This window comes from Ovis aries, chromosome 12 (assembly GCF_016772045.2).
Source record: "Ovis aries strain OAR_USU_Benz2616 breed Rambouillet chromosome 12, ARS-UI_Ramb_v3.0, whole genome shotgun sequence".
NCBI classification, from domain to species: Eukaryota; Metazoa; Chordata; class Mammalia; order Artiodactyla; family Bovidae; genus Ovis; species Ovis aries.
In genome coordinates, this window is record NC_056065.1 from 63,709,361 (window position 1) to 63,733,321 (window position 23,961).

Genomic DNA, 23,961 nt, shown 5'->3' on the forward strand with positions numbered 1-23,961 from the left:
ACCCTGTCCTCCTGCCATGCATCTGTCCTATCCAAGGGATCTCCAGGGACTGCTCATGACTCAGGGTTATTCTCAATGGGCTCGTTTTAAAAATAAGGAGAGATCGATGCCCAAGAGCTGATGTGGATTGAAGAAGGGCGGGGCGTGGAGCTATGGGAGGACACAAGTAAAGCTGTTTTAAGAGGTTTGCCATTAGGAGGTGAAGTTGTCAGATGAAATATAGAGTTTAACTAAGTTTCAAAAAATGAACCCCAAGGAGGGACTTCCCCGGTGGCCCAGTTGTTAAGATTTCACATTCCAATGGGGTGAAGATCGGGGGTGGGGATGGGATGCAGGTTTGATCTCTAGTTGGGGGTCTAGGATCCCACATGCCACATGGCCAAAAAACCCAAAGATAAGTAATATTGTAACAAATTCAATATAGATTTTAAAAAAGGTCCTCATCAAAAACAAACAAAAAAAATTGAACCAAGCTAAAGAAGGGAAACTAAGTAACGTTATACGTGTCACACCTCTCTGCTGGTTGGTCTCAAAGAGCTTGTCTTGAGCCGCAGCCTTGGTGGTTTGGTGCTCCATCTGACTTTTCCCTAGCCAGCTTGTTAACTGGCAGGAAGGCCCCTGGTGGTGCTTGTGTTCTAGAATCTGTGACCACCGTGGTGTGGAAGAGTCAGCCTCCTGCTGTGAGTTCCTGCTCCTGAGCCTGCTGTTCTGGGGTTCCAGGTGGAGGAAGCTCTTCTGGGGAGTAGCATAATTTCAGCCTCTGCCTCTGGTTTTGAGGCTAATCGATGATCACGTGCGTGGCTTGACTCGTGGTTCCTTCCAGGCGCCCGCTGTGAGCTCTGTGCCGACGGCTACTTTGGGGACCCCTTTGGGGAACATGGTCCAGTGAGGCCTTGTCAGCCCTGTCAGTGCAGCAACAATGTGGACCCCAATGCCCCCGGGAACTGCGACCGCCTGACAGGCAGGTGTCTGAAGTGCCTTTACAACACGACCGGTGCCCACTGCGACCAGTGCAAAGCTGGCTACTATGGGGACCCCTTGGCCCCCAACCCAGCGGACAAGTGTCGAGGTAGGACTGTACCCCTACGCAGACTCACCAGGCTCTGTGTGTGTGTGTGTGTGTGCGCGTGTGTGTGCATGTACACGTGTGAGAACGTACAAATGGGCAAGGCTGACCGCAGGGAATATTGTGATGCTACTTTGGCTTCTCAGACTTGCCTGGACCTTTCACTGATCAGAAGTCTTAAGACCAATTTCCCCTGCAGCAGGGCTCTGGCAGTCAGAGCCAGAGGATGTCGAAAGGGTTAAGGCTGAGTGGGAGAAGGGAAAAGGGCCAGGTTTACATTCCAAACTGGAAGAGGAGATAAAATGGGGCTGCCTCGTATGCTAGTCCCCAGGCTGGTAGGCAGGCAAGTGGCCGCCAGACCCCTAAGAGGAAGGTAATAAATGACTCAAGACGAAGCCTGGACACATTGAAGTGGGAGGGGAGTGGGCTGTAAAGTAGTTGGAGAGACCCTCTCAGGAAGTCAGTGTGATTGATGTACAGAAAGGTGACAGTCCACACGTCTCCTGAGGAGGTCGGGCTTCAAAGCAGTAGCTCTCGTGGAGCATTCCTGGGGGCTGCTTCAGATCAGATCAAAGCAGGAGTGTGCACCCCGGGCCTCTTGCTCAGCCCTTCTTTCAAGCCTTTGCACGTGTTCTGTTCTAGAGGCAAATTCAGTTCAAGGTAGCTGGCCTGCCACTTAGACTCACCCCTCAGTCACCAAGGTCCCAGACCAGCCTGGTACCCAGAACTCAGGCTTGCTTATTTTAAGGTCCAGAGTGGCTCTGGGGACCCAGATTGGAGGCTCCCCAGGAGGTCTGCAGGGCGTCCAGAGCCCCTCATTCACACCAGAGTGCCCAGCCCTGGGAATGCTTGAGGACCTCTGTGCAACTTAGGGCTTCTCTCCAGGGGCACAAATTCTACCTGCCCTGACCCCAGCTTGTGGGTTAGCTGTGATGTCATATGATAGGAAGCATTCACATGACATCAGCAGTATGAGTTTAAGTCCAGTTTTTTAGCATACCTCTTGTATTATTCTGATCTTGCCAATTAATTTCTCTGAGTCTCAGTTTCCTCATATGGACCATTAATATTTTACTCAAAGTGGTTGCAAAGATAAAATAGCATATGAGAAAGCACACTGTAAACTATATAATTCCATCTGAAAAGAAGAGTGAAATTGTTAGTTGCTTAGTCACGTTCAATTCTTTGCTACTCCATATACTGTAGCCCACTAGGCTACTCTGTCCATGAGATTCTCCAGGCAAGAATACTGGATGGGTTGCCATCTCCTTCTCTGGGGATCTTCCCAACCCAGGAATTGAGCCCAGGTTTCCTGCATTGCAGGCAGATTCTTTACTGTCTGAGCCACCAGGGAAGCCCATATCTATAAAGTGCTATTAATAGAGATTTCACTGCCTTTAGACAATACAATTTTTTTCACTGAACTATCTTTTATCAAGCTCTTACCATGTGTGCAGTGTGGAGCTAGATACCGAGGTTGTAATAATGAATAAGTCAGCCCAGCTCGGCAAAGAGCTCATATGCTAATAAGGAAGACATATAAATATGGAAGCAAATAATAACATATGCTCAGACATTATTCCAAGTGTTTTGTGATCACTGAAGTTGGAGTACCCAGAGAATCACTCCATTTGAGCAGCGTTTCACCCACTGTTATATCCTCAGCTCCTAGAACAGAATGTGATGCATAGTGCTACTGAATCAGTTTGATTGAATAAAGGTACTGCTTTACTGAATTCTCTATGTCAAAGGCAGCAGAGCAGAAGCAAAACAGCACTGGCTCTTTCCAAGTTCTCATTCTTGCCATCTTCTTGCTGTATGTCCTAGGATAGATTACTCAACCTCTCTGAGCCCATATTTCTCATCCGTAATATGCAGAGAGGTGTCTACCTCTGGCATATTGTAGGCCCAGAAGAAATGTTACTCTCCCTGTGAGCAAACCCAGAATGTCTGTGGAATATCCAAGAGACTTACAATTTAATGGGGGGAGATAAATCAGTGTCACTAGAAAGGATGGGCTGTTGAAGTGTCTCTTCATCCACACACACACACCCCAAACAAACCTGCCAGATGATTCCCAAGACTTCTCTGTGTTGGGAATGTGCTTGGAGACATAGCCAAGAAACTAATCCAACACAACATGAATCAACAAGGGCAAAGAAGGGTTTTGCTCTGGGTAACTGGATCTTCCTTTTATCTTTGCTATACTTCCAGGTTCCAGAATTAGTTTGACATGAAAGCTTCCTGTTTGTCTTTTGTCTCTAGCTTGCAACTGCAACCCAATGGGCTCGGGGCCCGTGGAGTGTAGAAGTGATGGCAGCTGTGTTTGCAAGCCAGGATTTGACGGCCTCCGCTGTGACCATGCAGCATTAATCAACTGTCCAGCTTGCTATAATCAAGTGAAGACTCAGGTGTGCGTGCTAGCCAGCCCTCACCTTCACAAGTAAAATCCTGAAGCATCTTCTGGGTGGTTCTGTCACAAACCCAGGCTCCTCCTAGTCTCCTAAGGACAGAAGTGGGGATTACTATTTCTCTCTTGAAAAAAATTTTCCACATAGTAGTAATAATACTTCAGAGTTATGTTCTTATATGTACCATTTTTGAAAAATGTGTTATTCTTCAAAAGTCACATAGGTGGAATCGAAAATGCCACCCATGTCCACTGAATCTGAATTCAGTGCTCTATTATAATATGCCACTTTCTCGATGGATTTTTCCCAAGAAATGTCCTTATGAAACAAACAAAGGAAACCTAAACACATAAAAGAGATGTCATGGGTCACTGCCTTGTCATGGCAAAGGGGCTTGCATAACTCAATGAATTTATGAGCCATGCTGTGCAGGGACACCCAAGACGGGTAACAGTGAAGAATTCTGACAAACGTGGTCCACTGAAGGAGGGAATGGTGAGTCTCTCCAGTATTCTTGCCTTGAGAACTCCATGAACAGTATGAAAAGGCAAAAATATACGACACTGGAAGATGAGCTCCCCCACGTTGGAAGATGTTGGAGAGATAGCTCCAGAAAGAAAGAAGTGGCTGGGCCAAAGTGGTTCTAATGCTCAGTTGTGAATGTGTCTGGTGGTGAAAGTAAAGCCCAATACTGTAAAGAACAATACTGCATAGGAACCTGGAATGTTAGGTCCATGAATCAAGGTGAATTGGATGTGGTCAAGCAGGAGATGGCAAGAGTGAACACGGATATTTTAGGAATCAGTGAACTAAAAAGGACGGGAATGGGTGAATTTAATTCAGATGACTATTGTAACTACAATGGTCTGTGCAAGAATCCCTTAGAAGAACTGGAGTAGCCCTCATAGTCAACAAGAGTCTGAGATGTAGTACTTGAGTGCAGTCTCAAAAATGGCAGAATGATCTCAGTTTGTTTCCAAGACAAACCATTCAACATCACAGTAATCCAAGTCTATGCCCTGATCACAATGCTGAAGTTGACTGGTTCTATGAAGACTTACAGGACCTTCTAGAACTAACACCCTCCAAAAAAAGATGTCCTTTTCATCATAGGGGACTGGAATGCAAAAGTAGGAAGTCAAGAGATACCTGGAATAACAGGCAAGTTTGGCCTTGGAGTACAAAATGAAGCAAGGCAGATGCTAACAGAGTATTGCCAAGAGAACACACTGGTCATAACAAACAATATCTTCCAACAACAACTCTCTTCCACCAGCTTCCCTGGCGGCTCAGAGGTTAAAGCGTCTGCCTGCAATGTGGGAGACCTGGGTTCGATCCCTGGGTCGGGAAGATCCCCTGGCGAATTAAATGGCAACCCACTCCAGTATTCTGGCCTGGAGAATCCCATGGATGGAGGAGCCTGGTGGGCTACAGTCCACAGGGTCGCAAAGAGTCGAGCACGACTGAGCAACATCACTTCACTTCACTTTCAACAACACAAGAGACGACTCTATACATGGATATCACCATATTGTCAATACTAAAATCAAACTGATTGTATTCTTAGCAGCTAAAGATGGAGAAGCTCTATACAATCAGCAAAAACAAGACTGGGGAACTGACTGTGGCTCAGATCATGAGCTCCCTATTACAGTCAGACTTCAGTTGAAGATAGTAGGGAAAACCATTAAGCCATTCAGGTATGACCTAAATCAAATCCCTGATGGTTATATAGTGGAGGTAACAAATTAGTTCAGTTCAGTTCAGTCGCTCAGTCGTGTCCGACTCTTTGCGACTCCATGAATCGCAGCACGCCAGGCCTCCCTGTCCATCACCAACTACCGGAGTTCACTCAGACTCACGTCCGGCCATCCAGCCATCTCATCCTGGGTCGTCCCCTTCTCCTCCTGCCTCCAATCCCTCCCAGCATCAGAGTCTTTTCCAATGAGTCAGCTCTTCCCATGAGGTGGCCAAAGTACTGGAGTTTCAGCTTTAGCATCATTCCTTCCAAAGAAATCCCAGGGCTGATCTCCTTCAGAATGGACTGGTTGGATCTCCTTGCAGTCCAAGGGACTCTCAAGAGTGTTCTCCAACACCACAGTTCAAAAGCATCAATTCTTTGGCGCTCAGCTTTCTTCAGAGTCCAACTCTCACATCCATACATGACCACAGGAAAAACCACAGCCTTGACTAGATGGACCTTTGCTGGCAAAGTAATGTCTCTGCTTTTCAATATGCTTTCTAGGTTAGTCATAGCCTTTCTTCCAAGGAGTAAGCATCTTTTAATTTCATGGCTGCAGTCACCATCTGCAGTGATTTTGGAGCCCAAAAAATAAAGTCAGCCACTATTTCCACTGTTTCCCCATCTATTTCCCATGAAGTGATGGGACCAGATGCCATGATCTTCGTTTTCTGATTGTTGAGCTTTAAGCCAACTTTTTCACTCTCCTCTTTCACCTTCATCAAGAGGCTTTTTAGTTCCTCTTCACTTTCTGCCATAAGGATGGTGTCATCTGCATATCTGAGGTTATTGATATTTCTCCCAGCAGTCTTGATTCCAGCTTGCCCTTCTTCTAGCCCAGCATTTCTCATGATGTACTCTGCATAGAAGTTAAATAAGCAGGGTGACAATATATAGCCTTGACGTACCCCTTTTCCTATTTGGAACCAGTCTGTTGTTCCATGTCCAGTTCTAACTGTTGCTTCCTGACCTGCATACAGATTTCTCAAGAGGCAGGTCAAGTGGTCTGGTATTCTGATCTCTTGAAGAATTTTCCAGTTTATTGTGATCCACAGTCAAAGGCTTTGGCATAGTCAATAAAGCAGAAAAAGATGTTTTTCTGGAATTCTCTTGCTTTTTCGATGATCCAGTGGGTGTTGGCAATTTGATCTCTGGTTCCTCTGCCTTTTCTAAAACCAGCTTGAACATCTGGGAGTTCACAGTTCATGTATTGCTGAAGACTGGCTTGGAGAATTTTGAGCATTACTTTACTAGCATGTGAGATGAGTGCAATTGTGTGGTAGTTTGAGCATTCTTTGTCATTGCCTTTCTTTGGGATTGGAATGAAAACTGACCTTTTCCAGTCCTGTGGCCACTGCTGAGTTTTCCAAATTTGCTGGCATATTACAGCATCATCTTTCAGGATTGGAAATAGCTCAACTGGAATTCCATCACCTCCCCTAGCTTTGTTCATAGTGATGCTTCCTAAGGCCCACTTGACTTCACATTCCAGGATGTCTGGCTCTAGGTGAGCGATCACATCATCGTGATTATCTGGGTCATGAAGCTCTTTTTTGTACAGTTCTTGTGTATTCTTGCCACCTCTTCTTAATATCTTCTGCTTCTGTTAGGTCCATACCATTTCTGTCCTTTATCAAGCCCATCTTTGTGTGAAATATTCCCTTGGTGTTTCTAATTTTCTTGAAGAGATCTCTAGTCTTCCCCATTTTGTTGTTTTCTTCTATTTCTTTGCATTGATCGCTGAGGAAGGCTTTCTTATCTCTCCTTGCTATTCTTTTGGAACTCTGCATTCAGATGCTGTATCTTTCCTTTCCTCCTTTGCTTTTTGTTTCTCTTCTTTTCACAGCTATTGGTAAGGCCTCCCCAGACAGCCATTTTGCTTTTTTGCATTTCTTTTCCATGGGGATGGTCTTGATCCCTGTCTCCTGTACAATGTCATGAACCTCATTCCATAGTTCATCAGGCACTCTATCTATCAGATCTAGGCCCTTAAATCTATTTCTCACTTCCACTGTATAATCATAAGGGATTTGATTGAGGTCATACCTGAATGGTCTAGTGGTGTTCCCTACTTTCTTCAATTTGAGCCTGAATTTGGTAATAAGGAGTTCATGATCTGAGCCACAGTCAGCTCCTGGTCTTGTTTTTGTTGACTGTATAGAGCTTCTCCATCTTTGGCTGCAAAGAATATAATCAATCTGATTTCGGTGTTGACCATCTGGTGATGTCCATGTGTAGAGCCTTCTCTTGTGTTGTTGGAAGATGGTGTTTGCTATGACCAGTGCATTTTCTTGGCAAAACTCTATTAGTCTTTGCCCTGCTTCATTCCATATTCCAAGGCCAAATTTGCCTGTTACTCCAGGTGTTTCTTGACTTCCTACTTTTGCATTCCAGTCCCCTATAATGAAAAGGACATCTTTTTTGAGTGTGAGTTCTAAAAGGTCTTGTAGGTCTTCATAAAACTGTTCAACTTCAGCTTCTTCAGCATTACTGGTTGGGGCATAGACTTGGATTACTGTGATACTTAATGGTTTGCCTTGGAAACGAACAGAGATCATTCTGTCATTTTTGAGATTGCACCCAAGTACTGCATTTCAGACTCTTTTGTTGACCATGATGGCTACTCCATTTCTTCTGAGGGATTCCTGTCCGTAGTAGTGTATATAATGGTCATCTGAGTTAAATTCACCCATTCCAGTCCATTTTAGTTCGCTGAGTCCTAGAATGTCGACGTTCACTCTTGCCATCTCTTGTTTGACCACTTCCAATTTGCCTTGATTCATGGACCTGACATTCCAGGTTCCTATGCAATATTGCTCTTTACAGCATTGGACCTTGCTTCTGTCACCAGTCACATCCACAGCTGGGTATTGTTCTTGCTTTGGCTCCATCCCTTCATTCTTTCTGGAGTTATTTCTCCACTGATCTCCAGTAGCGTGTTGGGAACCTACTGACCTGGGGAGTTCCTCTTTCAGTATCCTATCAATTTGCCTTTTCATACTGTTCATGGGGTTCTCAAGGCAAGAATACTGAAGTGGAGGTGACAAATAGATTCAAGGAATTAGATCTGATAGAGTGTCTAAAGAACTATGGATGGAGGTTCATAACCTTGTACAGGAGGCAGTGACCAAAACCATCCCCAATAAAAAGAAATGCAAGATGGCCAAGTGGTTATTTGAGGAGGCTTTACAAATAGCTGAGGAAAGAAGAGAATCAAAAGACAAGGGAGAAACGGAAGGATATACCCAACTGAATGCAGAGTTCCAGAGAACAGCAAGGAGTGAGAAGAAAGCCTTCTTAAGTGAACAATGCAAAGAAACAGAGGAAGACAATAAAATGGGGAAGTCTAGAGATCTCTTCAAGATAATTGGAGACATCAAGGGAGTATTTCATGCAAGGATGGGCACGATAAAAGACAGAGACAGTAAGGGACTTAACAGAAGCAGAAGAGATTAAGAAGAGGTGGCAAGAACACACAGAAGAACTATACAAAAAAAAGGTCTTAATGACCTAAATAACCATGATGGTGTGTCGCTCACCTAGAGCCAGACATCCTAGAATGTAAAGTCAAGTGGGCCTTAGAAGCATTACTAACCACAAAATTTCACTTCATGGCAAATAGAAGGAGAAAAAGTGGAAACAGTGACAGATTTTATTTTCCTGGGCTCCAAAATCACTGTGGATAGAGACTGCAGCCATGAAATTAAAAGATGCTTGCTCCTTGGTAAGAAAGCTATGACAAACCTAGACAGCATATTTAAAAAGCAGAGACATCACTTTGCCAACAAAAGTCCATGTAGTCGAAGCTATGGTTTTTCCAGCGGTCACGTACAGATGTGAGAGTTGGACCATTAAGAAGTCTGAGAGCCAAAGAATTGGTGATTTCAAATTGTGGTGCTTGAGAAGACTTTTGAGTTCCTTGGACAGCGAGGAGTTCAAATCAGTCAATCCTAAAGGAAATCAACCATGGATATCCGTTGGAAGGACTGATGCTGAAGCTAAAACTCCAGCACTTTGGCCATGTGATGTGTAGAGCTGACTCATTGGAAAAGACCCTGATCCTGGGAAAAACAGAGGGCAGGAGGAGAACAGGGTGACAGAGGATGAGATGGTTGGGTGGCATCAGCGACTCAATGGACGCGAGTTTGGGCAAATTTCGGGATATAGTGAAGGACAGGGAAGCCTGGCGTGATGCAGTCTATGGGGTTGCAGAGGTTGGACATGATTTAGCGACAGAACAACAACAACATAAAAGATATGTTGTTTATCTTTTATTCCACAAAAGAGGAATCTAAAGGTGTCAGGGCTCCAAACAGAAATGGCCTCCAGAAATTTCTCATTCAAATTCCAGAGAAGAATGAAATTAATGTTGTTGTTAATTATGAATTATTATTTTTACTGGAGTGAAGGGCAGGGGAGGGAAGGGTCCAAACAGAACCCAAATGTAGAACAAACTCAACCTGTTTTTAAAAATTTATCTATTTAACCAGCCTCTATAGCACTTCCTCTATTCCCGGCACTGTTCTACAAATACTGAGTCATTTAGTCCAAATAAGAAGTCTGTGCGATATTATTATCCTCATCCTACGGATAAAGAAAGTGACTTCCCTAAGGTCACACAACCAGTGAGTAGTGGAACCAGGATCCAGACTCAGAAAGTCTAGGCTCTAGAGTCTGAATTTTACCACGACATGCCAAGCGTTTCCGGACTGGTAGCCATTAGCCCCTGGATGCATGCTTGTGTACTAAGCTGCTTCAGTCGTGTCTGACTCTTTGTAACCCTATGGACTGTAGCCCACCAGGCTCCTCTGTCCATGGGAGTCTCAGGCAAGAACACTGGAGTGGCAACCAGTATTTCCATGCCCTTCTCTAAGGGATCTTCCCGACTCAGAGATCGAATCAGTGTCTCTTTTGTCTCCTGCATTGGCGGGTGGGTTCTTTACCACTAGTGCCACTTGGGAAGCCTTAGCCCCTGGATTCCTGGCATGTTATATTCCACCGTGAACTCCATCCTCTGTTCTAATCCTCTTTCCTTTGTGATTTCAGATGGATCAGTTTATGCAACAACTTGAGAGCCTTGAGACACTGCTTTCAAAGGCTCAGGCTGGTGGAGGAGCAGTACCTGACGCAGAGCTGGAGGGCAGGATGCAGCAGGCTGAACAGGCCCTTCAGGACCTTCTGAGAGAAGCCCAGATTTCAGAAGGTGATGGAGGCCCGTTTCACACAGGAGAGAATTCAGGGGCTTAGAAAGCAGTCCCCTGGGTCATAGAATCTTTGGTGGTAACAGTTCAGCAGATGTCTTTGCCTCGCCCTTGCGGAGGTGGCAGAACTGTCTGTGATGTTCTCCTGAGATTTGAAATGATGGAGATAAAAGAGCATGCATTCACATACTGGGATTTTACCGTTTTGCCGAAAACCAGTCACTTTTTCAGCCCTCTGTTTTTGATGACTTGACCCCTCAACGTGCTCATCCTCCCTTTCCTTATTGGTATTCAGGTGCTATTAGATCCCTCAATCTCCAGTTGGCCAAGGCCAGGAGCCAAGAGAATAGCTACCGGACCCGCCTGGATGACCTCAAGATGACCGTGGAGAGACTTCGGACCCTGGGCAGCCAGCATCAGGACCGAGTTCAGGATACTCGCAGGCTTATCACGCAGATGCGCCTGAGCCTGGAGGAGAGCGAGGCTGCCCTGCGGAACACTGTAGGTGGCGCTGTGCTGCGCTGGGGGACCCACGGCGCATCTCATGGGCTCACTTTTTCTCTTGGGTTTTCTGGTCTCTCTGGTAGTCAGTAGGACTTCTTTTCCTTGCAGCAGTCACAACTTTCTTCGGCTTCCTGCCAGTTCCTATTTTATGCTTTATAGCTTCCCAGGAGGCTCAGTAGTAAAGAATCCACCTGCCAAGCAGGAGATGTGGGTTCGATCCCTGGGTCAGGAAGATCCCCTGGAGGAGAAAATGGCAACCCACTCCCTAATTCTTGCCTGGGAAATCCTATGGACAAAGGAGTCCAGCAGGTTGCAGTCCATGGGGTCACAAAAGAGTCGGACACGACTTAGGGACAGCCTTTCTCTTTCACCAGTTCATTCCTTGCTACCTGTCTGCTCCCTTCTTTCTTCCTATCTTCTAGCTTGCCTCTTGGAGGGCAGGATTCAATTTTGTTCATCTGTACTTTCTCAGCCCAGAACACCAAGTATGGCTCTGACAAATGTTTGCTGTAGGAAGGAATGAATGAACAAAATGAAGAGGGAAGGAAGGAGACCAATAAAAACATGGTGATGAAAATAGGGGAAAACTTATTACAGTATGGTTTTCCTAAGGATGTAGCTTGTGGTGTGATAGGAGGAGGAGATTTGAATGAACACTCTTGCCTTTCCAAATAAAGGAGGAAATGGTGACAATAATGTAAGATGGGAGGTGGATAAAGAAAGTTGGAAGATAATCAGATACAATGCTGGGGAAATGAAGGATTTAAAAATAGTGTGTATTGATTTTCCTTTTGTAGAAAATTCAGAAAACAAATGTCCCTTATGATCTCATTGCTATGAAATAACTACCATTAAAACTTGGCCTATGTTCTGGACTTTAAATATATATGAAGATATAAACATGCATATATTTTAAAATCCATTTGTATATACAGACTTTTTTTGAACTTGGATTTCTATTTGATTCAGTCTCTACATTTTTTTTTTTAATGTAATGACGATGGTAAACCAGGGACTCTTGATGAGTCAGGGGTTCAGACAGGACAGCTGCAGAACCTGCTTGGGCTCCATGGCTCCCAGCAGAGCCTTAATCATTTGTCCTTTTCCCACAGAACATTCCTCCCTCAGAGCACTACACGGGGCCAAATGGCTTTAAAAGTCTAGCTCAGGAGGCCACGAGACTGGCAGACAGGTGAGTAGTCCTGGAGGGCACCTCTGCTTCAGATCACCTCTGGGAGGCCAGGCTTGAACAACTCTGCTGAGTATTCAGGACCAAAGCTCCATACTGATTACCTCCAGGCTCCTTTGCAGCCATTCCCCTGCCCTGAAGCCATTTTTTAACCGCTTGGTTTTCAGTGTATGTAGGTGGCCACTGGGTAAGGTCATTTGGCAGGAGTTGGGGGTGGGGTGTTTCTTTTCCAGATTTCTCTGTGACTCATGGTATGGCTTTGGTGTATGTCAGATGTAATTCCTTGGGCCCTGGGACATGAATCAGCCCTTGGAAAAGAGTACTTTGCAGCTTTGAGGGACTCCCAGGCTCCCACCCCAAGCCTGGGAATGAGTAGCAACGAGTTGTTTGCTAGCCTGTGGGCGCCAAGAGTGCAGAGGGGGAGAACTCCCTTCTGAAAACCGGCTCTGCAGGGCCCTGGTAATCACAGGCAGCTCCTTAGTCCTTGCCTGATTGCAAATCCTATAATCAGGATTGATGTTGAAGAGGTTTGCTCCTAGCAGAGGGCTCAGCAAGGTGGCAGGCTCTGCTAATCCCGAATGGAATTCAGTCAGCAGAAGGGGGCTGGCTCATGCTCTCATAGTGTGGGCTTCTTCCTGGATTTGTTCTCATCAGTTTCTAGAACCAAGAGGACAAAAGCAACTGGGGAAATGTTATTGATGGGCTTTGTCCCCCTTAATGTTGGGCTAAGTTTAAAGATGCAGCAAAAAGTGGAGAGGGAGTTGGATCTTGGATAAAATAAAGCCTAGGGATTTCTCCTGCAGAAAAGTTTACAAATGCAGTGTTTATCACCCTGAGATTTCTTGTGCCCATCTCCGTCGCTTCCCCTGATTATGCTAGAAATGAAGTAGATCATCAAAAAAGTTTAGGACGTGAGGCTACGTCTCAGAACACCTTCTCTTCTCGATAGCACCTCTAATAGAGGAGCTCCATCTCATCTGGGTCAATTCTATTTGTTTGTTTGTTTGTTTTGAGTCAAAGCAGTTCTCTTACTCCTCTCCCCTTATTTAAATAAAAGGCCTAAAGGAAGCCCTTTGCATCCTTCCATATAATTTCTTTTTCGATTCCACATATAAAGGATGTCATATGATATTTCACCTTCTCAGTCTGACTTACTTCACTCAGTTTGACAATTTCTAGGTCCATCCATGTTTATGCAAATGGCATTATTTCATTCTTTTTAATGGCTGAGTAATATTCCATTGTATGTAGGTATTGCATCTTCTTTCTTCCTGTTGATGGGCATATAGGTTGTTTCCATGGCTTGGCTATTGTAAATGGGGCTGCAGTGAACATTGGGATGCATGTATCCTTTCTCATCATGTTTTCCTCCAGATATATGCCCAGGAGTGGGATTGTAGGTCATATGGTAGCTCTATTTGGGAGGAAGGGGTAGTTAGAGACTTGGGGATGGACATGTACACACTGCTATATTTTAAATGGGTAGCCAGCAAGGACCTATTGTATAGCATGTGGAACTCTGTTCAATGTCATGTGGCAGCCTGGGTGGGAGGGAAGTTTAGGGGAGGATGGATACATGTACATATATGTGTGGCTGAGCCCCTTCTCTGTTCGCCTAAAACTATCACAATGTTGTTAATCGGCTACACCCTAATACAAAATAAAAATGTTGTTGTATGGCAAAAAAAATTTTTTTTAATAATAAAGGAAGCCCTTTGCTATAAAAACTCATTCTTTTTGATCTTTTCAGCCATGTCGAATCAGCCAATAACATGGAGCAACTGGTCAGGGAAACTGAAGACTACTCCAAGCAAGCCCTGACCTTGGCGCGCAAGGCTGCTACTGAAGGAGGCAGCAGCGGCAGCCTCCGTGGCTCCGTGGTGCAAGAGCTTGTGGGAAAGTACGTTTCAGCAGGTCCTCGCAACAGGCCAATATAATCCGCTCCCTCCCAGGGTACAATGCAAACCACGTCTGAGGAGTGCTGTGTTCCTTTAAAAGTATCAATAGTAAGAAGGATGAGAAATGAGAGTGTTACTTTGGAGGAAAGCAGATGTCTTTAAGACTGGAAGAAAAATGTCAATTACTCTAAGTAAAGTTTCAGTTTTGATTTAGAGATTGTATATTTGTAGATATGGTACCATCTGTGGTGTTTAAAGGAGGTGAACACACCCATCTGGCGGCATGGAGTGTATAAACATAATATATTCATGTGATTAAGAATTGGGAAACTTGGGTTGAATTTTTCTGATCCAACCTGTATAAACTTTAATGCCTGTGTTTAAATTGTGGAAAGAGACACATATCAGACATTTATTCTTGTCTGGTTCTTTGGATAATCCTGACGACATATTTTTAACAGAATGAATTTTTGCTTTTAATAAAAAGAGCGAATTCTCAAAGTCCGCTCTCTTCACTCCCTGCAGATTGGAGAAAACCAAGTCTCTGGCCCAGCAGCTATCGAGGGAGGCCACTCAAATTGACACTGAAGCAGATACGTCATATCAGCATAGTCTCCACCTTCTCAGTTCAGCGACTCAGCTTCAGGGAGTCAGTGATCAGTCCTTCCAGGTAAGAGCATCTAACCTGTGCAGTGATGTACAGAAGGGCCATAATGCTTTCTTCTCGGGGATTCCATTGAACTGTTCAATCATCCAGTTTTTTCCTCCATATTTACCTTTCTTGCTTTAAATTAGGAAGCGCATTTATCCTTCTCACTATCCTCCTCTTATCTTTGTTCTTAAACTCCAGTCTTGGTCCCTGATAACACCTTGGTTCATATTCTGAACCTATTTCTGTTAGTGAATACAAGTTTTCTGTCTCTTCCCTAGTTTGGGGGACTGTTGAAACCTGTGAGAAATTACTATAGAACTTTTGATATCTACCTTTGGGTCCAACCTATAGTATATCTTCCTGTATAGCCACTTGGAAGGCTTTTTTTTTTTCCTCAAAGGTTTGCCTTGTTTCTGTCATTTCTTTAACTATTCCAAATTTGTTGGATTAAGATTCAGCTTTCTACCCACAGCAAAAAGCATTCACAATGATATTCACGCATAGGAAACAATAATAAAAAAAACGCAGAGCAGACATAAAATTCGTTTGCTAGTTGGGGGGGGTGCTGCCTGACTGCATGAGGAATATTGCCTCATTTCTGTTGGACTTTGGGCCTGGATTGTTGTTTTCAGATAATGATGGCAGGTCCTGGGAAGACTGGTGTGGCAACTGGTGAGCAGAAAGTAAGGCTTTTTCATTTTGGGGGACTCACAGGTAGAAGCAAAGAAGATCAGACAAAAAGCTGACTCTCTCTCAAGCCTGGTGACTAAGCGAATGGATGAGTTCAAGCGTGTGCAAAGCAGTCTGGGAAACTGGGAAGAAGAAACCCAGAAGCTCTTACAGGATGGGAAGAATGAGAGACAGGTATCCTTTGTTACTCCGTTCCTTCAGCAGACCCGTATTGAATGGCTACCAGTAAGAAGAACCATCGAAAACTCTCGAAAGGTCATGGTATTGCTGCCTATTGAGACCTTAATGTGATTACCTCAGTTCCACTCACTGAGAGTGAAGTCACCCAGTCATTTCCAACTCTTTGCAACCCCATGGACTGTAGCCTACTAGGCTCTTCCATCCGTGGGATTCTCTAGGCAAGAATGCTGGAGTGGGTTGCCATTTCCTTCAGTCCTCAAATGTAGGAATAGGACTGAAGTCTCCTGGGCCCAATTTTGATCTAGCTCTGTCTATGAAGACATATGTCTGTACTTCCTAGGTATATACGACATATGTCTATGAAGTGTATGTCCATACTTCAGGAAGTATCTAGAGTTTAAAATTAGGATTTGCAAAACTGTTCTTGTCCCTGAGTAGAGCTCGAGTCTGTCCTCAATGTGGAATCCTACTGGGTCATCAGGTTATAAAGTTTGTGTGGTCTCAGCTTGTGGAGGGGTTTGCTACAGCACCCCTAGACTCCAAGAATCACAGTTCTCTGTTGCGAAGAGCAGTGTGTCAGAGCGGCTATGCTGGCAGGAGGGCTCTGCCCGGGTGTGCGTTACATTTACTCTAATCTTGTTCTGCCTGCCCATTTACAGAAATCAGATCAGCTGCTTTCCCGAGCCAACCTTGCTAAAAGCAGAGCCCAAGAAGCACTAAGTATGGGCAATGCCACTTTTTATGAAGTTGAGAACATCTTAAAGAACCTCAGAGGTGAGTATTTCAGGGTTCAGATCACTTGAGTATTTTAAAGGTATAAACGTAACTTTGGTTTATTTTGAATCTTCATAAATCTCTGTAAGTGGCAGGCATGTTGAGGTATTAATAGATACTCAATAAATATCTTTGTAAAGAAGAACATTTTAAAATACTTAATATAGTAGAAACAATTGTGAAAACTGAAAATGTTAATCATATAGTTACATCTGACTCTTTGTGACCCAATGGACTGTAGCCCGCTAGGTTCCTCTGTCCATGGGATTTTCCAGGCAAGAATACTGGAGTGGGTAGCTATTCCCTTCTCCAGAGGATTTTCCCAACCCAGGGGTCCAACCCAGGTCTCCCACATTGCAGGCAGATTCTTTACCATCTGAGCCACCAGGGAAGCCCAGATTATACTAAATGTCAAAAGGCTTGAGTTCTGATCTATGCTCAATCATGTGATTAGGCTGAGCTGGCTGTGTGACTGTAAGCAAGTCACATAACCTTTCCAGACCCTGATTTTCCCATCTCTCCCTTTCTCTTGAACTAAACTGCCTCAAAGGTCCTGCAGAGATTTGATGTCTCACTACCATATAGATAGTTTTCTTTTCTCTCCCTTCCTTTCTTCCTTTCTTCCTTTCTCTCTCTTTCTTTCTTTGGCCTGATTGGTTCCAATATAGAGTCAGTGAGGTTGCCTTGTGATAAATGATATAGAACAAGCTTTGTCATAGCATCTAGATTCCAGGAAATTTGGGTTTGCGCCTTGCAGTGCGTGCATGCTAAGTCGCTTCAGTTGTTTCCGACCCTTGACTTTTAGTTGTAAGTTAATTTTCATCTTCATGGCAATGTTTTCTTATCTTCTTTTCAGAGTTTGATCTGCAGGTTGAAGACAGAAAAGCAGAGGCTGAAGAGGCCATGAAGAGACTCTCTTACATCAGCCAGAGGGTTGCAGATGCCAGTGACAAGACCAGGCGAGCAGAAACAGCCCTGGGGGGTGCTGCTACTGACGCCCAGAGGGCAAAGACTGCAGCCGGGGAGGCCCTGAATATCGCCGGCAAGATCGAACAGGTAAAGAGAAATTGCAGGTCAGCGGGAGCAGCTTCAAACATACCAGTCATGTTGAATGAGTGAGAGCGTTGGGCTCATTCTGACCTGTAAGACTCAGCGTCCTGTTATGGTCCGTGGTGTTCCCAGATCCACTTGGCTGGCCTTTTGGTTGGTTGGTTCACAAGCCTGTCATTGACTGAGGGCTGGAGTCCCACCCTCGTCATTTTCAGCCCCCTTTTTAGACAACACCATGAGAAGAGCCACGCAAGATTGCTTTTTATTTAGACTATTCTGTTAGTTTCCTGGACCTGATATCAAAAAGCAGCACAGATTGGGTGGCTTAAAACAACAGGAATTTATTCTCTCAGAGTTCTGGAGACTAGAGGTCTGAAATCAAGGTGTCAGCAGAGCGATGCTCCCTGCAAGACTCTGGCTAGAAACCTCCCGTGCCTCTTCCTAGCTTCCGGTGGTGGCTGTCAACCCTTTGTGTTTGCAGTGGCTTCTCTCCAGTCCCTGCCTCTGTCGTCACCTGGGGCCCTTCTTCCTGGATCTCTCCAGCTCTTCTTATAAGGACGCTGGTTGGATTCGGGGCCCACTCTCCTCCAGCATGACCTTATCTTAATAAATTACATCTGCAACAACCCTATTTCCGAATTAGGTCATACTCTGAGGTATTAGGGTTTAGAATTTCAACACATCTTTTTTTGAGGGGGACACAATTCAACTTGCAGCAACTATCCCAGTGTTTTAATTCAAGATTGTGAAATTCTGGAGCTCTGGGTCTAAGCTCCACTTACTCATTTTTCAGGGTAAGCTCCACTTACTCTGTGCTAGCACTGTGCTTGGTGCTGGGGATATGGAGATAGGAAAAACTCAGTCCTTCTCTTTAAGGAGCACTCAGTGTAATGGGAAAGACAGACTAGTTGGATTTACAGCCCAAATGTTAAGTGCTACAGTAGAAAGATTGCTTCTCAACTGGAAGAGAGCTTCCTAGTTCTGATTTAAGTGTGACTTTTAGAAATCATAAGCAACTCTAGAAAGCCCAGAGGGGACTTTTGTTATCTAGATTGTGTGGCCTCACTCTTGGACCACTTCCAAAAATAATCTCCAATCTTAGGTCCCTTTAGGGTAGAGACCAATTTTCTATGCCTCTCTTTATATGGCTTCTAGCACAGAGACACCTGTGACTTGATGCCTAATAGTAGCTTGTTGATAAAGATATTAAGAGTCACTCATCCTAGTAAAAACAAAACTCAAAGCTGTAGCCCATTCATTCTCTGCACCCCAAACTCAAGTGTCTTGGGGAACAAAGCCATTCAAAAGATGATGGCAGTAAAGAAACACGACAAAGAAGGAGTTGAGTTTCTCACCCTCTGGGTTTTCCCAACTGGTTCCTGTTTCACTCACTGTTTGTTGAGCTTGACTCGGGAGTGAAGCAGTGTCTCGCAGCTGACCATTCTAGTCTCTGGAGACATACCCCCAAATCCATTTGTTTGAGGCAGAGCTTGGGGAAGGGCGTGTCCCCAAGTCTGACTCTCTCGTTGTTCATCTCACTTACTCCATCAGAGCCTGGCCTCAGCTGTATTTTTTCTGCGGTCGTCTTTGGGATGTTTCTATGCCTCACCCCTCTCTCCTTCCGTCCCTGGCTCCCTTTCTTCTCCCAGGAGATTGGGAGTCTGAACTTGGAGGCCAATGTGACGGCAGATGGAGCCTTGGCCATGGAGAAGGGACTGGCCACTCTCAAGAGTGAGATGAGGAAAGTGGAAGGAGAGCTGGCAAGGAAGGAGCGGGAGTTCGACGTGGATATGGACGCAGTGCAGACGGTGAGTTCCCATGGTTTTCCACGGCAGAGTCCTGTAACCTGGCCACTGTGGGAACACCCTTTCCAGATGGGCTTGTGCTTATTTTTCCCTCAGGTGATTGCAGAAGCCCAGAGAGCTGACAGCAGAGCTGAGAATGCTGGAGTTACGATCCAAGACACACTCGACACGTTGGATAGCATCCTACATCTAATAGGTATGTGGAGTGTCCCCAGCCCTCCAACCTGTGTTCCAGGCCTTCTCCCCAGAGCAGTAACTAGACTTAGTCCCGATGCGTGGGAATCTCAACTTCCCTTAAGGGTGTCAGGAAATTTGCTTTGTTTCCAGGCTCAGATACCTTAGGCAGGTTGCTTTTCATTTGCTGTGGTCTATTTTACCATCTCTAGGGTGGGTCACTGGGCATCTGCCTATTGCCCTTGGAGAGGAAAGTCTGTAGGTCAAAGAACTGGGAAGGTATATTGAGGCTGAGAGGTTAATAATGTTTTGCAGATCACACAGTAAATTGTGGAGGTAGGATTCGAACTTCACAGTGTAAGAAAATACTGGATGGCTTGAAGGATTCTGACTTTGATCCCGAGAATCTAGCGGACAGTGTCAAGCAGAGGGATGGCGTCAGTGCTGTATATTTTGGAAAGATCACTGGGGCAGCTGGGTGGAGGAGAGTTTGAAGGAGGCTTAGACAAGAGGCAGGATAAGATCATTTTGGAGACAATTGTAGCAATTGAGAGGTGAGAGAGCTCTAAGACAGTAAGAGTGGTGAGTGGGGAGTCTCTCCCAGCCTGTAAGATCAAGAATCACTTGCTGAGGGACTTCCCTGGTGATCCAGTGACTAAGGCTCTGTACTCCCAATGCACGGGGCCCAGGTTCGATCCCTGCTCAGGGAACTAGATCCTGTGTGCAGCAACTAAGACCTGGCACAGTCAAATAAATACATAAATACTAAGGAAAAAGAATTACTTGCTGATTCTGCTCTTTGTCCCTTCCCAAACCACAGTTGGGACTTCCCAGGTGGTGCCCACCTGCCGATGCAGGAGACATAAGATATGGGTTCAATCCCTGGGTCAGGAGGATCCTCTGGAGGAGGGCATGGCAACCCACTCCAGTATTCTTGGCTGGAGAATCCCATGCACAGAGGAGCCTGGTGGGATACACAGTGCATAGGGTCGCAAAAAGTTGAATGCTACTGAGCATACACACGCACGCACACACACGCAAACCACAGTTACACCATGCTGTGACTGGTTGTGGAAACTTGAGCTGCCGGGTAGAAGATCCAGATGAAATGTCAAAGAGAGAGGTCCATGAGACACTGTAGACATTTTAGGCTAAAATAGATTTGATGGCACCCCATGACGGCAGCTCCAGTTACCTCACAGCATCCCTCCCAGAAGAAAGTTCAGATAAATTAAAATCCTGGATTTGGGTGGACCTGATATCAAACCTTCTGTGGCCTGTTACATCAAGCTTGGACCACAGCAGATATGGAACTAGGGCCAGGGATTCCAGCCATACTCAGGAGAGCCCCTTTTAAACCTGGCTTTTCTGTGGAGTGTCATCATCACCCCAAGAGACAAGTATTGTCTGCATTGTTTTCCTGATGGGTCTGCTTTCTGATCCAATGAGTCCCAGAGAGTAAAATGCCCTCTTAAGGTAAAAAAAAAATCCCCAGCTGAGAGTTTAGCAGCTTTGCTTAGTGTTCTGAAAAAGGCAATGAAACTAACAGGGCCTTTAGAGGAAATGAGAGCGTGGGGAGGGAGGCTGGGTGAGAACTGTCAAGCATTTTCTGTGTGCCAGGCACTATGCCAGGTTTTTTTGTGGTGAATGGTTGTGTAAAATTTGTAAAGGTTCTATGAGGTGGGTTTTAGGGCTTACCTGGTGGCTCAGTGGTAAAGAATCTGCCTGCCAAGCAGGAGATGAGGGAAGATCGCCTGGAGAAGGAAATGGCAACCCACTCCAGTATTCTTGCCTGGGAAACCCCATGGATGGAGGAGTTACATAGTCCATGGGGTTGCACAAGAGTCGGACATGACTTAGCAACTAAGCAACAAAAAATGAGGCGGATTTTATTATTTTATTTCATAGAATAGTGAACAGAAGCTCAAGGAGTTTAATATTGCCCCACAGATCACGTAGTAAATGGGGGAGACAGGATTCCACCCGAGGTCTCCGTGTCTGATGCTCCTGCCATTTGCAAGAAGCTCACTCTGCCTCCCCATGGACGTTTTGTCTGCAAGCCTGCTTTACTTCTCCTGCATGTCTTAGAACCCTAAATTCTAGAATCCTCCCCTGTCCCCAGGGGAAGGACTGATCTACTGGGTCAACATTTGGGTTATTGTGCTGTTTCTACTCTGTCTGGTCTCTTGAGTCCTGGAAAAATTACAGTTTAATCTCTTTAGCTGGAATAAAACTTCTGCAGTCAAATGGATCTGACCTTGAATTGTCCACTCAAACCTATTCAGACCAAACGGGCCTTGTCAGGTGCCCTTCATGCTGACGTGTCAGATCATTTATGAGTAAAGCATACCTGAACAAATGCGACCACATTTCATATTGGAAATAAACTAATGTCTAGCCAGATTCCCACTGTTCCAGGCCAGAATGAAGTCTTCCATCATTTCATACAGCTGGAATGCATCCCTTAAATAGCAAAGCCTACCTTGGCCTCCCTAAGCCCTGAAACCCAGCCAGTTTCTAAAGGTCTTCTAATAGAAAACAGCAAGAAATTTCCTAAGGGTGATTCAGAGAGCAGAATTTGGAGTTGATTCTGATCCTAGGATGAGCTGTGTTGGGCAGACACCTTGGACAGTATTCAGTCCCTATGACCCTCAGCCTTTATCTTTTCAGAGCAGAAGCTGTTGATTCTATCATGAAAACCAAAGGCCAAGCTTCATCTTGCTTAACTAAAGAGCCCAGATGCTTAAACTGGGCTTTGCAAAACCTAGTAACAAGGCTTGTGCTCTCAGCATTTTTTCTAGATTATTTCTAATGTAAAATAAGCCTTTTTAAAAGAATGGCATACTACTGACTCTGAGCAGGTGGAAACAGAAATTAAAGTTACGAAAGGGCCTGCCTGCATCCAAGGGGATCTAATCACAACTTTTTCCTCTGTTAACTCCTTTCTTGTCCTCTAAAAATAGACCAGCCTGGCAGTGTAGATGAAGAGGGGCTGATCTCACTGGAGCAGAAGCTTTTTCGAGCCAAGACCCAGATCAACAGCCAGCTGCGGCCGCTGATGTCAGAGCTGGAGGAGAGAGTGCGTTGGCAGTGGGGCCACCTCCGCTCACTGGAGACAAGCATCGATGGCATTCTGGCTGATGTGAAGAACCTGGAGACCATTCGGGACAGCCTGCCCCCGGGATGCTACAACACCCAGGCTCTTGAGCAACACTGAAGCTGCCTGCGAGATTTCCCAACTGGGGTTCTTAGGATGAAGACCTCAGGCTCAGAAGCCATCTCATGCGGGTGGGGTGGGATGGGGGACATTTGAAGGTGTTGATGGGCATTCTCAGCTCAACTGAACCTGGCCCCACCCTGAGACCTTGGCCAAGATCAGTGTCTTATTGTACTAGTGTGATGCTCTTTGCTTCCTGATGTGGGGCAACGAGGCAAATAGCATTGAGTATGAGACTCATCAAGGGCCTGGACACCCAAAGGGTAGACCAGATGGAAGGACAAACTGCACAGGCAGATAGTCATAAACCAACTCCTGGAGTACGAACAAGTGTTGCCATGTCGTAGGCAGCTTATTCTTTGAGTAAATGTGACCAAAGGAAATTTTTTTTTACTTTGCCCACGCATAAAATTCTTCCTAATGTCAGAACAGAGAGTGAATTGAAGTCATGCTGTGGTCAGTAAAATACTGTTGCCTCATAGTGTTCAATGTGTTCTTGTTGATCAGAGTTCCTCCCACTTACTGCCCGATCCATGACATGTACTCCACTTTCAAACTGGAGGAAGTGATGAACTGTAAGCCTGGCGTGTTTGGAGCATTGGTATCCTGCTACCTTTGAGTTCTTCTGGGCCTGGAAATGACCACCTTTCCCCTGATGATGCTAGGCAACTTAGAGACAATATTTTTATTAAAGCATTTCTTACCAGTGAAGCAAACATTGGGAAAGTATTTACTTTCGAGTTTCAAAGTGATAGAAAAATGTAGCTTGGGCTCTGAAAGAGCTGCAATTATCTAAGAAGAGGTATTAGTCCTAATTCAATGCCATTTTCAAACACTAAAAATTATATGCCCCTGTGGGTTTTGTTCTCACTCTCTCTTTCGATAACAGACAATGTTCCTATTCATACTTGAACTGGGTAGCATCCATCCTTCCATTCTTCCATCCATCCATCCATCCTTACAACGTATATTTATTGAGTACCAATTGTGTGCCAGGGGCTGGGGTACAGTGGTGACATAGTCTCTGTCCTCATAGAGTTGACTGAATAGTAAGCAGGACAAACCTTAAAAAAAATTAAAGTTACAAATCCTGTTCCTCACAAGTCATTGCAATAACCCCTTGGTTTGCAACCTCATTTTTCAACGGAACATATGTTGCAAGACATTCCCATGGGGCACTTGAATTTTGGTAAATAGCTGAAATGACTCTGGATCGTGCACCCTTTCTTGCGTTTCAGCTGTTGCTCTGCTCCTTTCTACAACTGATTGCAACAGATTGTTGAGTCATAACACCAGTGGGAATTTCTGGAAAAATCAGAAGCCCTTCTAGCCTCTGCTCAGTAGACTTTGGTACTGCCTCACCTCTGTATTTCCTTGGCTTTTCATGGACCTGTTTTTTTTTTTTTTTT

The 23,961-nt window shown here is 45.0% G+C and overlaps 1 protein-coding gene across 1 annotated transcript in view; it reads left to right on the top strand.

The window, feature by feature from the left end:
* Positions 1–22,806, top strand: part of LAMC2 (laminin subunit gamma 2) — a 67,780-nt gene extending 44,974 nt beyond the window's left edge. The window contains 13 exon segments of the mRNA NM_001142358.1: positions 824–1,069; positions 3,332–3,477; positions 10,265–10,421; positions 10,715–10,920; positions 12,036–12,115; positions 13,863–14,012; positions 14,536–14,680; positions 15,377–15,526; positions 16,192–16,306; positions 17,163–17,362; positions 19,006–19,164; positions 19,258–19,357; positions 22,299–22,806. Coding sequence (NP_001135830.1) covers positions 824–1,069; positions 3,332–3,477; positions 10,265–10,421; positions 10,715–10,920; positions 12,036–12,115; positions 13,863–14,012; positions 14,536–14,680; positions 15,377–15,526; positions 16,192–16,306; positions 17,163–17,362; positions 19,006–19,164; positions 19,258–19,357; positions 22,299–22,552 — 2,108 coding nt within the window. The 3' untranslated portion in view covers positions 22,553–22,806.
* Positions 22,807–23,961: the final 1,155 nt, after the last annotated feature.